This window comes from Anastrepha ludens, chromosome 5 (assembly GCF_028408465.1).
Source record: "Anastrepha ludens isolate Willacy chromosome 5, idAnaLude1.1, whole genome shotgun sequence".
Taxonomy (NCBI): domain Eukaryota; kingdom Metazoa; phylum Arthropoda; class Insecta; order Diptera; family Tephritidae; genus Anastrepha; species Anastrepha ludens.
In genome coordinates, this window is record NC_071501.1 from 47,929,668 (window position 1) to 47,944,616 (window position 14,949).

The 14,949-nt window shown below is 37.6% G+C and overlaps 2 protein-coding genes across 4 annotated transcripts; one reads left to right on the top strand and one right to left on the bottom strand.

Moving 5' to 3' along the window:
• Window positions 1–455: 455 nt before the first annotated feature.
• Window positions 456–2,438, bottom strand: LOC128862699 (RNA-splicing ligase RtcB homolog). Its single transcript, XM_054101360.1, has 5 exons — window positions 2,059–2,438; window positions 1,950–2,001; window positions 1,094–1,888; window positions 865–1,029; window positions 456–805 (listed from the first exon to the last, which is right to left on the bottom strand). The coding sequence occupies exons 1-5, from the start codon at window positions 2,337–2,339 to the stop codon at window positions 578–580; spliced, it is 1,521 nt and encodes a 506-aa protein (XP_053957335.1). The 5' UTR covers window positions 2,340–2,438; the 3' UTR covers window positions 456–577.
• Window positions 2,439–4,748: 2,310 nt separating this feature from the next.
• Window positions 4,749–12,803, top strand: LOC128863835 (Krueppel homolog 2). 3 transcript variants are annotated; one of them, XM_054103204.1, is made up of 5 exons: window positions 4,749–4,882; window positions 9,755–9,964; window positions 10,027–10,276; window positions 10,338–10,471; window positions 11,927–12,803. In XM_054103204.1, exons 2-5 carry the CDS (start codon window positions 9,765–9,767, stop codon window positions 12,159–12,161), a joined length of 819 nt encoding a protein of 272 aa, XP_053959179.1. In that variant the 5' UTR covers window positions 4,749–4,882; window positions 9,755–9,764; the 3' UTR covers window positions 12,162–12,803. The 3 variants fall into 3 exon arrangements, with proteins under 3 accessions (XP_053959179.1, XP_053959178.1, XP_053959180.1); XM_054103203.1 differs by having other exon boundaries at window positions 4,750–4,929; XM_054103205.1 differs by having other exon boundaries at window positions 4,752–4,863.
• Window positions 12,804–14,949: the final 2,146 nt, after the last annotated feature.

The window sequence follows — 14,949 nt, forward strand, 5'->3', positions numbered from 1 at the left end:
ACAAAAAAACAAAAAAAAATGCATTTTTTAATGTTATTTAACACCTTTTTTGCAAAAAAAAATAGCGAAAAATTCATTTTTTTCAATAATTATTTGTGTGTTCATATTTTTATACAAGAGTAGTCTATTATGTGCGGGAAAGCCTTCTGAATAAGAAAATATTTTTCTTTTGTTTCAGGTGAAAACTACGACCGCAATCTTACATGCCGTTTTACTAGCGCGCAACGAGAAGCTGTGCGAGAAGCCACTGATAAGAGACTCCCCCTTTTCCACGACAGTCGGTTCTACGGTACCGAAACGACACGGATTTATATCCGGTCAAGGACTGTCACTCCAGCAGGATTCCCCGTATGTAAGTATGGGGAATCTTTATGCTGCTACCACAACAACAACAGGCCCTCGCCCTTAAAAAAATGTTAAGTTTATAGTTTTTTAGGTGTCGTTTTATTATCGAATAAACTCTGTTTATATTTACTGCAAAATATCATTTTAAGTGTTTTGAAGGAATTTGTAAAGCTTTTTGTACGAAATTTCTTCATTATCAAATAAATATACCTTATACCATTAACCTTTCCATCTAACCTTTAATGACCGCAATTGGACGTAATTTTATACATTTTTTGCTTATGCCAGCAATATGACATGTATCAACGACATCAGTCACATCTTTATAGGATTCTGGAGCCTCTTCCATAACAAGCTTGGGAGAAGCTACACGTATAGCGATTCCCATTTCTTCTAACTTTTCAAGTACATCTTTATAGTCTAGATTCCGTCGGGATTTAGCACGTGACAATGCACGCCCCTAGAGAATTACAAAGAGGTTCATATATGGAAATTAAATCTATATCAATTTTAACGTACCGCACCATGGCAAGTAGATCCAAATGTTTCATGCATTCCTCTCTCGGTACCTGTTAGCACGTAGCTGCAAGTGCCCATTGTACCGCCCACTAATACGGGTTGGCCGGTGAGTTGATAGTCCACCGGAATAAGTGGATGATGTGGTGGGAAAGCCCGTGTGGATCCCTAAGGCAATTGTAGTAGGAATCGATAAGCATACACAAACATACATAAATCATTTACTACTGACCTTCCTATGAACGAGTAATTGCTTCTCTTTTCCATCGACGATATGATTCTCCACTTTTGCAATATTATGAGAAACATCGTAAATTACGTGCATATCAAGGTCGTCTGGAGTTGTATGGAACATTTTTGCGAAAGCCTGTCGAGTGAGGAAAGTCATTGAACTGCGATTAACCCAAGCAAAATTTGCCGCTGCTGCCATCGCTTTCAAATAATCTTGGCCCTCCTGTGAATTTATTCGAGCACATGCTAATTGCCGATCATTTGTCTCAATCTGGTCACGTTTCATTGCTTTTTCCATCTGAACCAAGGCGTCTGTTGCTACTTGATGACCAAATCCTCTACTACCCGAGTGTATCATAACGCATACCTGACCTTTTTCCTCAATACCCATTTTACTAGCACTCCATTTATCATATATTTCGTCAACAATTTGAATCTCTGCATAATGGTTGCCAGCACCTAACGTTCCCAATTGAGGTAGTCCACGTTTTTTTGCACGTAAACTAACCTTGGATGGATCTGCATTTAGCATTCGCCCATATTCTTCACAATGCTCTTTATCTTCTGCCCAAACATATCCTTCACGGAGAGACCAATCCATCCCCATTTCTAGAGCCTCCTCCATATCATGGGCATTCATGGGAATAATGCCCTTAGAACCAACACCAACAGGAATATGATCGAAAAGAGATTGCGCTAATTGTTCTTTAACTGGTTGAACATCTTTTTCGAAAAGATTTGTCCGCAGTAATCGTACACCGCAGTTAATATCAAAGCCGACTCCTCCCGGACTTACCTTAATGGATAAGGTTTAAAAACTTCACATTTTAAACATTGTATATAATTCTTCAACTTACAATTGATGTAGGATCGTTCATGTCGAATGCAGCCATATTTCCGATAGCAAATCTGAAATTTATTAATATGGATTTATATACGTTAAAAATAAGGATTTGAGCTACAAACCCATAACCAGAATGAATATCCGGGAGTCCGATGGAACGCCCTACAATACCCGGCAACGCTGCGACATTTGCTATTTGCTTTACACCCGGCAGAAAGCCGCCAACGGCCCCAGGTCTACATGAATTTTTTAGCTCTTCTAACATGAGCCGTTCTAGCCGGCTGTTTACATAGAAGCAGCCTTCTACTTTCATATTCGGCTGAAATTCCTTTTTTATTCGCCAGCAGCAGTCGCTGATCTTCTCAAGATATTTTAATTCTTCATTATAAGGTCGCACAACCATTTTGCTTATAGATATCCAATAAAAACGAGAATGAAATACTTCAAGCTAAAAAAATTCTATTATGAGCGGACGTTGCTTAAAATTAAACGCCGTGAAAAGAAATCCATCAAGACCAATAGTAAGTCTACATTGTCAATTTGTATAATAAGGGTAACCGGTTAATCGTTGCGGGTAAACGAGTTGCTTTTGAATGAACTGTAGTCACTTATATCCGACCCGCAAAAAAAAATAGAAAATTTAGCAAATTACATGGATAATAATAATAATAATGGACAATAACTATAAATAATCTACTTGAGTTGATATAATCGGTGTTGAACTATAATGTAATAACAAGAGGCTATTGTTAATGTTTTTAGTAGAACTCTATCTTGCTCTAAATTTATCACCTGAGTTTCGAAATAAGTTTTTAAATTATTTTGCAAGCTTTACTTTTCAAAAATATATGTTAGGTGTACTGGTTTATTTTTGATAGTTCCTTTTGCTTAAATTTGTTGAAAATTAAATTTTTCGCTGATTTCTCTCGTATTTTCTAAGTGCGAATTAACCATTGTACATGGAGAAGCTAATAGTGTGCTGCCAAAATATTCATATAAATTTAAATTTTAAGAAACTATTAATGGAATATAGAATGCAATTCCGGATAGAAATTTAAGCAAATCTGAAAAAACATCCAAGATAAATGTTTTAAAGGTGATATCAGTGTGGACCAGCTGTTGGGCTCTTGCGGCTTTGTTGTTCTTTAGCCGCGATATCGCTATTCTCATCTCGTCATGGTCAAGCTCGAGAAGAGTCCACTTCATAATTTAAGCCTCTCTGGATGTCAGTCATCAGATCACCGTCTTTGTTCTGACATCTCCTTAAGCTCCTTGCCTGCACGTATTTCGGCCTCTCGTTTCTTCTTTCTGATAATACGTCTCTCTTTCTTTTTTAACACCTGGTAACGATCCCACATAGCTCGCGTTGCGTCCGGTCGCAGCGTGGCTCTATAGGAAGCATCCTTTATTTTCGCGGTAGCATGACATTCGTCGTCGTATCAATTGTATTTTCGGGCTCGCCGAAATCGGATTTCTTCTTCGGCAGCGGTACGTAAAGAACGAGAAATGTTGCTCCATTGCTTGTTCATGTCGGATTCTTGGACAGTACTCTGAGGTAATGATTATAATCAATGTTGGGTCCTCGGACCGTACGTACATCTAAAACTCTAGAAGCGTGTCTTCCATCTATCCTAATATGATCGATGTGGTTTCGCGTTTTTCAAGCAAGAGGCAGCTACGTTACTGGGTGTATTTGTTTATGCTGGTACTGCAGATTAACGTGCATGAAACACCAAAATGATAGAAAAAGTTTTTTCTAATAGCGGTCACCCCTCGGTAGGTAATGCCAAACCTCCAAGTGTATTTTTGCCATGAAAAAGTTAGTCAGAAAAAATATCTGCCATTCGGAGTTTGCTTAGAACTGTAGGTTCGTCCATTTATGGAACAACATCAAGGCGCACACTACGAATAGGAGGAGCAGCTTTGCGCAACACCCAAAATGGATGTAAGCACCAATTATTTATATATTTTATGAAAAACATTAGTTTTAAAATTTTTAATTTTCCCTCCCCCACAGCAGCTTTACTATTTATTTGCATAAGCAATTTTATATATCCTAAAATATAGAACTGTAGGTTCGTCCATTTATGGAACAACATCAAGGCGCAGACTACGAATAGGAGGAGGAGCTTTGCGCAACACCCAAAATGGATGTAAGCACCAATTATTTATATATTTTATGAAAAACATTAGTTTTAAAATTTTTAATTTTCCCTCCCCCACAGCAGCTTTACTATTTATTTGCATAAGCAATTTTATATATCCTAAAATATGACAGAAAGGTGAACCACGCTCCCTATTCCATTTTTTTCCGGGGAGAGGAGCCGGTATTCTGCACTTATGCCAGGTAAACACATTTTAATCAAACCCAAATTCTAATTTAAATAAATTTTTTTTTAATTTTGTCAATCATAGCTATGCATACGAGTATAACTAGTTTCTAGCTAAAACTACAGCGCCATCCATATGAGAAGGGAAAATTTAATCAGCAATATAAAGAAATACATTAATTAGTTCACCTTGTGTGAGCTACATATTTGCGGATATATGCATGTACATATGTATGCAGCGCTTTTTATATGATTTCGGCCATTTAGTCAGTAATGTAATTCAAAATCACAAAACCTTGTGATATTCTCTCATTAGAAATTATTTTTAAGGTATGCCATTCCTATGATGATAGTTCAATTATCATTCCTTGTTCAGACACCCGGCAGCACCTCTATAAGAAGTTTTCGTTTAGCAAGTTGTTAGCACTGACCAACGTCACCTTTTTAAGTGAGCCGGCGAAATTTGGAAGTGTAAGCGAGTGAACTGCCATATACATGAAGAAAGAGACGACGATAGGACACAAATTATTTTATTACAAAAGTAATCAGGTTAAATAAATTACTGAAAAGAAAGTATTAAGGAAAGATTGTCGAAAGGTGTGAGTAAAGTTCAAAGGTATTAACTTAATTGGATATTTGGTGTTTTTGGTATGACGATATTGGGTAAGTTCCAAGAGGATATGCTGTCAATGCTTCACTTATATGAAATTTACAAATGCTGAAATTGCAGATGGAGCAAGTACTGCATTTAATTCCATAATTTTTTAAATTTATTTATTGTTGCATTCTAATAATCTGCCTAACCGGAGTAATAAATTTAGTAAATGCATATACATCCATATTAACCTAATTTAAATTAATTGAGTGGTGTAAAATGTGGAGCCTTGACAGCAACTGAAGTAGGGAAGGGAAAAATTTGTCAAGCTTAATTAAAACGTTTCATATGAATTCAGTAAAATTAATTCTTTATTTTACGTTGGCTAAAGGTATTTTGGTTATTGAGACAAAGATTTCCACAACATTTTGTTGAACTCGCTTTCGAAAAATCGTATAAAAGACCATCGTATATGTAGTTTATAGAAAGTTACTGAAAACTTACATATTAATGTCGAAGACAGTTCCATAGATGTTTTTTGGAGTATGAATATATATATATTCATTTACAAATTACATTGGGTGTTTGGCCGAAATCCTGCAATTTACGGTGTGCGTCTTTATGTTCCACAAAGGGAGAGACCTATAGTTTTGTGCCGCCTCCGAATGGTAGATGATTTTTCATCAAGAGCTTTTTCTTTGCAGAAATATGCTCGGAGATTTGCCATCGTCAGCCGAGGGTTGGCCGCTATTAGAAAAACCTATTTCATTTGGAGTCTTATACAGTGGGTCTCGCGCTAACGAATAGTAGTTACGAATACAGCTTTTCGACTATGTCGACCGCCGAGTATTCAAGTGCTTAATAGTAATTTACATAAAACATTTGCAAAATGACTTGCTTAATTTCACTTAATATTATTAGATTAACTAGTCACAGTTCACTTTTTTTCCTGTATCCAAAAGTGCCTTATGATGGGTTGTTTGTCTTTTACCCAAACAACTTGAAGGGGAGAGGAAGATTGAAAGCTACTAGTTGAACCACTCTCTCCCCTGGACTGAAGAGGTGGTCTACACTCGTTAGTGAAAGCAGGGAGTGCTGCAGGTTGTTTAAGGCCAATAGGAACAAGAAAAATTGACATAAGCATCGATATATTATAATACTTTTAGATTAGCTATAAATGACGATAGAAACGAAAAATGTAAAAATTCCATTTCTAAACGCTGCAAATCCGATGTGGAACAACCACAAAATACCATCACAAATAGGAGGAGCCGACCAAACAGCCTAAGAGGGTATAACACTATATATATACATACTAGCTTTAGTAGTTTTGAGGGATTTAGGATATGTATATAAAATAATTACAAACAATAATTTCATAGAAAATAATTTTTTATTAATAACCATAATATTACAATACCCGGCATCCGTTGCTATGCCTCGTTCAATAAAATCAAAAGAACCTATCAGAAAAATATCAAGCAAAATTATTTTTATTAATTTTCTATCTCAAACCGTTTTTGAACTTTGCATTTGGGTCATAGTTGAACAGCTTAAGCGGATTACGAAGTCTAGAGTGTGCTATAACTAGTGGGAAATAGGAAATACTAAGATTTTTTAGTTTAAATTTAAGCAAATTATCGATTATTAGTGACGAATGAGAGTGGTGGCGCGGCCTGGGGGCTGTGGGAAGGGAGTTCCATCATAAAAACATGTCTATAACCTTCATGGGGTGAAAATATGAATCCATAAAAATGTTTACGTCATTTGCTGTTGTCGTTTCGTAGTGATGCGCGTACAACGTACAGACATTCACCTTTATAGTATAGATAATAAAATAAACTTGTTTTTGAAATGACTTGACAGAAGTCGGCACCTTCAATTTCAGAGGCGTACAAGCACCTCCTCTCATTCGAGTTGTTCCACAAATGGTGGCGCATAAAGCTTTATGCCTCCTCCGAATGTCAGATGGTTTTTTATGATTTCAGATGGTTTTTTATCATTCCAGAAATTCAACGGTGGCTTGCCATTGGGTGCCGAGGGCGACAGCTAAACCTTTTCTATCATTGGCCTTTCATGCCCACAATGGGCATGATACTTTTGAATTCATTAAATTTTCTCAGAGTTCGCCCGATCGCAGCATTGTTATCCTAATTAGATTTATTTATAGTCGCCCACTATCACTTAAACCGATCGTTCGATCTACACCGTTTGCCAGAGTTTGTATTCGTTGCTTGGACCAGGTCGAAGTGCCACCCTATATTCGGAATACTATGCGGTGTAAGAAATGCCAGCGATTGGGGCATACTCAAAAATGATGCGAAAACGATCATGCCTGTTAAAATTGTAATATAATCTATCCTTTATCGCCTTACAGGAAACCCACTGCAACAGCTATTTCACTCCAATATAAAATTCAAAAAAGATGGATGTACTATAGTGTGTTCTATATATAATTTGCGTTTACACCCATTATTTGGTGTTTGGCCGAGCTCCTCCTCCTATTTGTGGTGTGCGTTTTGATGCTTTTCCAGAAATGGAGGTATTGACAGTTTTATGCCACCTCCGAGCGGCAGATGATTTTTTATGGCAGAAATATACTCGGAGGTTTGCCATTGCCTGAAGAGGGATGACCACTATTTGAAAAAAAAAATGTTTCTTTCATTAGCTGTTTTACGATTGGAAATTTGATCCCGGGGGCTCACGACTAGTAGTCACTCACCAAAACATTCGCCTAAGGTGGCCGCCAGTAGATTAACTTCCTTCATATCTAAACTCTTTATATTTACTTTTTCCAATCATAAATACAATTTGCTTAAATTTTGCCCAGCGCATAATGGCCCAGAATGTTAAGATTTTGGACAAAAGCGCTTTTAAACATTATTTTTTTGTTTAATGAGGTTTATGTTTTATGATTCTATAAGCTTTTGCACACAAATTACTGAAATAGTTTTGTATAATATTAATTGCGAGCAATTCTGGGACTTCTTTAATGTTATATATAATTTCGAATTTTCTACCGTTCATTTTTATCCAATTTTTTTTTTTAATGATAGCATAGCATAGAGGTATAGTAAAATGGTCACGTTTTCATTCAAAGGCATTAGGGGCCATTAGCGATGAAGTCTTATCTTCCTTATAATGTGAACTTCTGATGTAAGACAACGGTAGAGTCAGAACGAATTTCACTGCCAGAGGAACCAGCAGGCTTTTTAAACATTTTATATTTTATCCCACGCACGATGGCTAAGCGATCTAGAGATGATACGTTAGATAGTGACAGTTCTGACGAATATTACTTTGAATCTGATAAGACGGAAGATGACGGCATTACTTCGTCAAGTAGAAGTGGAATCCGTCTTTGAATTTATGATAATTTTTTCTTGTGTTAAATAAAGCCTTAGTTTCTATAACGTTCAACGTTACACCTAATAAAGATATTATAAGAGTATAGATGTAATTTCAAAGATGATTATGTTCAAATTAAACCTTCTCCAATCTTCCCCTATAAAAAAAATAGTAAATCAAATTACTCCTTGAAGTTTGTAATTTAAGTCTGTAATTCAATATGCGCTTTTTTGCACATTTTAATTTTAACCCAAAATAAATTGTTTTGTGTTCGAAAACAATGTCTACTATTATACCGTCGACTAGTCCACTCATATGAATGGTATTACCTCCAAATGAGATAAAAGTCGAAATGTCGCCATTATTTTGACATTCTAATTTTGTATAAACCTTGCTTTTGTTCGCTCCATAAGATATTAATTAAGATATTATTCTCTGCAAATATCTTGCTTACTTTGGCTTTTTTTGATATTATACAATATATAAAAAATGTAGAGCATTAAATTCTCTACTAATTTTGTTCAAACATTTTTTGGTACGATTAACTGTTTCAGAGATAGAGCGCGGATAACTATCTGCGCTCCTCGATACAAGGTCCAACCTTTGTTTTACGAAATACAGTTATTTGTACTTATATAGGTACTTATTTATTTCGAATCATTTAGTGTTGCATGTGGAAAGCTTAATTCTATCGTTTTAAGAATAATTAGAAAGATTAGAAAAATTGAATTGCTTATTTAATTTTTTCTTTGTGTTTCGAGAATGAAATTAAAAAAAAAACTAGAGATTTTTTACTTACTATTAAAGTCGTTGCTCTTACATATTTAAAATATGTAAATTTTCAGCTTTCCCTCAAAATCCTATACTCTCTCAATTGCAAGTATGAGAGTAGCTATGGTAGCAGTTACGTTTACGTTTACTCTTGCCACTTAAAAATTTAAAAAAAATTTACAATTTTCGATGGAAAAGTAAATTTTTGTTTATTTTTAGCGTTTTTTTTTTTTTAATTTTATTTGGTTTAAATTAACAAAAAATTGACAGTTCTTTCTTTAAGCAAACTAAAAAAAGTCTGATTTTTTAGAATCACTGTAAAGAAAATATGCATAAAAATAACAAAACAACTTTAAGTTTATATTAGCCCAAAAGTAAAGGTAGCTGTAGGCGGCCGCCGTAGCCGAATGCGTTGGTGCGCGACAACCATTCGGAGTTCAGAGAGATCGTAGGGTCGAATCTCGGTGAAACACCAAAATGAAGAAAAAGTTTTTTCTATCGGTCGCCCCTCGGCAGGCAATGGCAAACTTCCCAGTGAATTTCTGCCACGAAAAAGCTCCTCATAAAAAATATCTGCCGTTCGGAGACGTCTTGAAACTGTAGGTCCCTCCATTTGTGGAACATTTTCAAGACGCGCGCCACAAATAGGAGAAGGAGTTCGGCCAAGCACCCAAAAAGGGTGTACGAGCCAATTATATTATATACATATATATAGCACTGTTGTGTATATATGTATGTGAACGTATTTTTTACATTTAGTTGTTTATTTTGCAGATCAAATAAAATGAGTGACGACGCAAGTGATAATCAACCAAGTAACGGTTCAACCTCCACATCTACACCACCTCCGCAACAGGATAGCAATGGAAATATACTGGAAAAGATGCAACAACATGTTCGAACTAATAAAGTCGACGTAGCTATGTGGGCTACTCGCATGCTTACAGTTCTTTTCACAATAAGCTACGTGGTACCGATAATAAGGTAAAAAATAATAATTCATTGTTCGAGCAGTTTTTATTATAATTAACGAATTCTATTTGCAGTAATCAACAAAGCTCATTCAATAAAGTATTGCTATCGAATGCAGCAACGTCGGCACTACGTCTACATCAACGTTTGCCTTCGTTCGCATTTACGAGAGAGTTTTTGGCACGTCTTTTTATTGAAGATTCTTGCCACTACCTTATGTTTTCGCTAATATTCTTCAATGTCCAACCTACACTTCTAATTCTCATTCCAATTGTTTTATTCGCTGTGCTGCATGCATCTAGTTATTCATTGAAATTACTGGACGTGAGTAAAAAGTAATTTATATTTTCGGATGAGGTAACTTTGTTAATATTTCTTTTGATAGATCATTGGCCAAAATTCATGGTGGGGAGCAAGGTTTTTGATTTCGCTGGTTGAGTTTCAAGCTAGTAATATTTTGAAAGCAGCGGCCTTCGCGGAGATTTTCATAATGCCTTTGGCTGTAGTTTTCACTTTCAGGTAAGTAAAATAGGGTCTCTAACATATACAGTCCGTTTAATAGAAGCGTTAACACCAGTGTACGGACGGACATTAAACGACATTCCTAAACTCCCGACGCCAAATGCCGTTATCGGAGTCCAACCACCACCCATTGCAGATGAAGATCTTCAGCTTCCCCGTGAGACCACTGGCATAATTACGTTCTGGATACTGTAGCAGATTAAACTCCTACTTATCCAGAATTCACCCCGACATACCAAACTTATGTCCGGCATGTGAAGGCACCCCGCACGACACTAACCATCTGTTCACATGCCCTTTAAAACCCAATCATCTAACACCTCTCCCCGTCTGGACCCAAATTGTCAAAACAGCATGTTTCCTGGCCCTACCTTTAGATGAGCCTGACGAAGACCACCGATGATATACTCTACACTGACGGGGCTTCACTTACTGCTACAACAACAACAGCCTAATATTTCTTATTTCTCCCGTCGTGAAGACATTTGAGGTCTCTACTTTATGATGTTTGCACTTCGACCTAATCCCTCTACTCATCACAGTATCTTATACAGACCCAGTTGCCTTATTAAACTCAGGATAGAGCTGGGTTGGATTAAGCGTATAAGCCTTTCTTCTGGCTGTAGTTGGCCAAGATGTCTCAACTTTCTCCGCGCTATAGCGCTGCTTGGATTTGTTACTCCCACCTTTCACCGCACGCGGTGCTTAACGCCATAAACACTCTGATAAATCGCTTTCGCTAAGCCCAGCCAAATAGAAACTTATCATCAAGAGACCTTACTACCATTCAATATTGCCAGAGTTCGAAACCCATTGGGGTCATGCAGGACCAAATGATAAAAGAAAGTTTTTTCTAAGGCAATGACAAACTTCCGAGTGCATTTCTGAAATGAGAAACTCTAATAAAAAAGGTCTGCCCATTCGGAGGCGGTATAAGACAGATAGGTCCCCTCAATTGTAGACTAATATCAAGATGCCCAACACAAATAGAAGAAAGAGCTCAGCCAAACACTCACTAAAAGAGTGAAATGCCAATTATATACATATTTACTTTTGACAGTCTGCTATCTTTCTCATCGCAAACAACCACAATCGTAACCGAAGAACAGAATCAGAAAAAAATTTCTCAAATCGCTAACCACCAGCACTGGGCAAGACAAAAACGTTCCCACGGCAGTCGGTTCTACGTTACCGGAACGACCCGGAATTATATCCGGCAAATGACTGTCACTTCAGCAGCGTTCCCCATACATGTATGGGGAATGTTTATGCTGCTACAACAACAAAGAACCAGTTGAAGTTCTTATTTAGTTTTTGTCATGGCACCTGGGGGGTTATATGCCGACCTAGAAGAACTTTGTATTATGCAACTTTGAAAGAACAAATTTACATATTTTTACTCCAAATTTCGCTTATTAATACACATTTGCATTTTTTGTCTCATACTTTCAGAGGAAAAGCCGGTCTTATGACTCCAATCGTTTACTACCATTTCTTGGTCATGCGTTATAGCTCCAGGCGCAACCCCTACACCCGAAATGCTTTCACAGAGCTGCGTGTAAAGGCGGATGCATTGGCAGCTGCATCGCCTGCCATTGTAGGAAAAGTCATACACAGTATAATAGCTTTTGTGAACCGTTTAGCGCCGCAGCAGCAACCGGAACAGCCAGCAGCAGCAGCCCAATAAGCCTTATAATTTGTCAACTTCTTGTTTCCTAATAATTTTCTTTTTAATGATATTTCAATATTTTGTTGCCTATTTCAATATAAAAAAGACGGTAATATTTTAATCTTAAAAAAATAATCAATTCTACGTTAAGTACTTTAAGAAGTAAAAGCGTCTGAAATTTACGACGTCAATATTTTTGCCTTTAAAGGTTATATGAATAACAACAAACAAGAATTCTATAAAATGCAAGGCTCATTGAACAGGTAGCAGCAGAAGACAACAATGTGTTTTGTTTTTGTTTCTGGCCCCTAAAATGACCAAAATCTATAAACAAAGATTAGCAGTTTAGAAACCAAATAAATAGAAAAAATGAAATCAGCTGCTCAACTGATACTATTTAGTTTAATGTGCCTTGAAAATATGAAAACTTAGAATGAAAATTTAAATATGACCTTCAGTTTTCAATTGTATGACATTGTATCATATTGTAAGGTATTACGTAACAGGTATTTGATGTTCAAGTTTTTTTTTTTTCTTGAAACTCTTATTTTGAATTTTTTTGTGTAAGCACTGGTGTTAATGTGCAATTATGTCGCAACTATGAACAGAAATTAATTTGAATAAATTATTAAACAATTTTGTGTCGTGGGAACAATAAAACTTATTTATTTATTTAGTAAAACGTCAAGAGAAGTTGTGTTTTATCAAAAAGTGTTAGCATTGTATTCTTTACTAATTCGAAAATCGTAAATGCATTTGGCAGCCTTTATTTTTTGTCGACACAGACTAGCAAGTACAGCACTCAGACACAATCAAGTCCATTGTAATGCACTTGAATTCCCTTTTCAATTTTCTTTAAATCTGCTCGACCTCCGAAGAAATCTGAGTAGATCTTGTGGTGCCAAGGAGCCAAGGTTGTCGCTTCTTAACACATCAGCGCCAAAGACCGTCTCCACATGCTGGGCAGAGTGCACTGTCTGAGTTGCCCATCTTTTCCATGTGCTTTGCCCATAGAAAGTGGCCCGTCATCAGTCCAACCAGCCTCCTACAGTCCCTCTGCAGCCTCTCTCAGCCTGCCAAGCTCGCTCGTGGATCAGAGTAACCCGGTTGCTAACCGTGGCTTTGATGGCTGCCGAAGGGAGTGGCAGAACGGGTTCCGGGCCAAGGAAGGTGGCCTCAGAGCCTATTCTAACGAAAAAGTCAGAGATCTCGTTACCCACGTGTCCCGGGACCCATTTTAGCATCAGGCATTATGTATTTATGTCTACCGACATAGTTCAGCCTGGATTTACAGGATTCGACTACCCTTGAAGTGGTTGGGGGGCTGTCTAAGGCCATGAGCGCAGCTTGGCTGTCGCTGCAGACACATATAGATCTGCCTCTCCATCTGTTTTCCACAACAAAGTTCACCGCTTCTTGAACAGCATACACCTCCGCTTGAAAAACAGATGCATGCATTCCAAGAGCAAAGTGAAGTTTTTTCCTGCTGGATTTCACGCAGACCCCACGAGTAGACTCCCTCATCCAGACCACTGATGCATAGGTGATAACAGGTCTTGTCATAGCCGTGTAGATCCATGCAAGGAGAAAGACCCCATGTTTTTTCAAAAACTCCCTTGTACTGCCAGAAGGCTATCAGTGCTTTGGATGTCTTTGTTTCAAAGTGTGATTTCCAGAGGAGTTTACTATCGAGGACTACTCCAAGATATTTAATTTTCTTGGATAGCTGGATTGTGACTCCTTTTAGCTTAGGCAGAACGAGTCCATAAAGCTTCCTCCTTCTGGTGAAGAGGACAAGGATTTGCCGAATGCTCATTCGCACAGCTCCAAGTGTTAATCATATCCAGAGTTTTCTGCACTTTCCTGTAGATATTCATAAGCGAAGGGCTTGTAACCAAACAGGCAACATCGTCCGCATATGCTTGTGCGTAGACTCTCGAGTCGTTTAAGGTGGTGAGCAGAGGATCGATAACCATGCACCAGAGCAATGCAGGCCAGCTACATCGGCCACAAGCAATACTCAACAATTATGAAAGAAAATTTGGTCCAAAGTGCTGAAAAGTTGGGAATTAAGGACAATTTCCAGTACTATGAAGAAAATGATCCCAAGAATAAGGCACTTGATGTCCGGGACTCAACAACATACAGGCCTATCCAGATGGAGAGCTTTGGATTTATGGAGTGTTGCCGACGGTGGAGTCTGGCAACAAAGGCAGTCTGGCTGGTATGTGGCACGAAAACTCTTGCAATTACACGCTGAGCCATGAGCCAAATGAACTCATTCAATGTACAGTCTGTGTCAGAAGAAAATAACCGGTTTTTTTTGTAACTTCAAGATATATTTCGTACTGCTTTTTGCTGCATAATAGTCCCACTCAAGGGCTGCGACGCCAGTGCTAACTTAGGTTAGTTTCGTTCGAAACTTTCCCGTAAACGCAACTAAACAAAAATGAGTGAGAAGTACCCAAAGCGTTTTGAGACGGTATTTTTATGCACGCATTAAAAAAAAAAAAATAAATAATTGGCGCGTACACTTCTGTTAGGTGTTTGGCCGAGCTCCTCCTCCTATTTGTGGTGTGCGTCTTGATGTTGTTCCACAAATGGAGGGACCTACAGTTTCAAGCCGACTCCGAACGGCAGATATTTTTTATGAGGAGCTTTTTCATGGCAGAAATACAATCGGAGGTTTGCTATTGCCTGCCGTGGGCGACCGCAATTAGAAAAATGTTTTTTTTTTTTATTAATTTTGCTTTCACCGAGATTCGAACCACCGACCTCTCTGTGAATTCCGAATGGTAATCACGCA

Coding starts and splice junctions, on each gene's coding strand:
- LOC128862699 (XM_054101360.1), bottom strand. CDS start 2,339: ATGGTTGTGCGACCTTATAATGAAGAATTAAAATATCTTGAGAAGATC. Junction 1,030..1,093: donor AATTACTCGTTCATAGGAAG/GTCAGTAGTAAA, acceptor CAATTGCCTTAG/GGATCCACACGGGCTTTCCC. Junction 806..864: donor GATCTACTTGCCATGGTGCG/GTACGTTAAAAT, acceptor GTAATTCTCTAG/GGGCGTGCATTGTCACGTGC.
- LOC128863835 (XM_054103204.1), top strand. CDS start 9,765: ATGAGTGACGACGCAAGTGATAATCAACCAAGTAACGGTTCAACCTCC. Junction 9,965..10,026: donor TACGTGGTACCGATAATAAG/GTAAAAAATAAT, acceptor TTCTATTTGCAG/TAATCAACAAAGCTCATTCA. Junction 10,472..11,926: donor GCTGTAGTTTTCACTTTCAG/GTAAGTAAAATA, acceptor TCATACTTTCAG/AGGAAAAGCCGGTCTTATGA.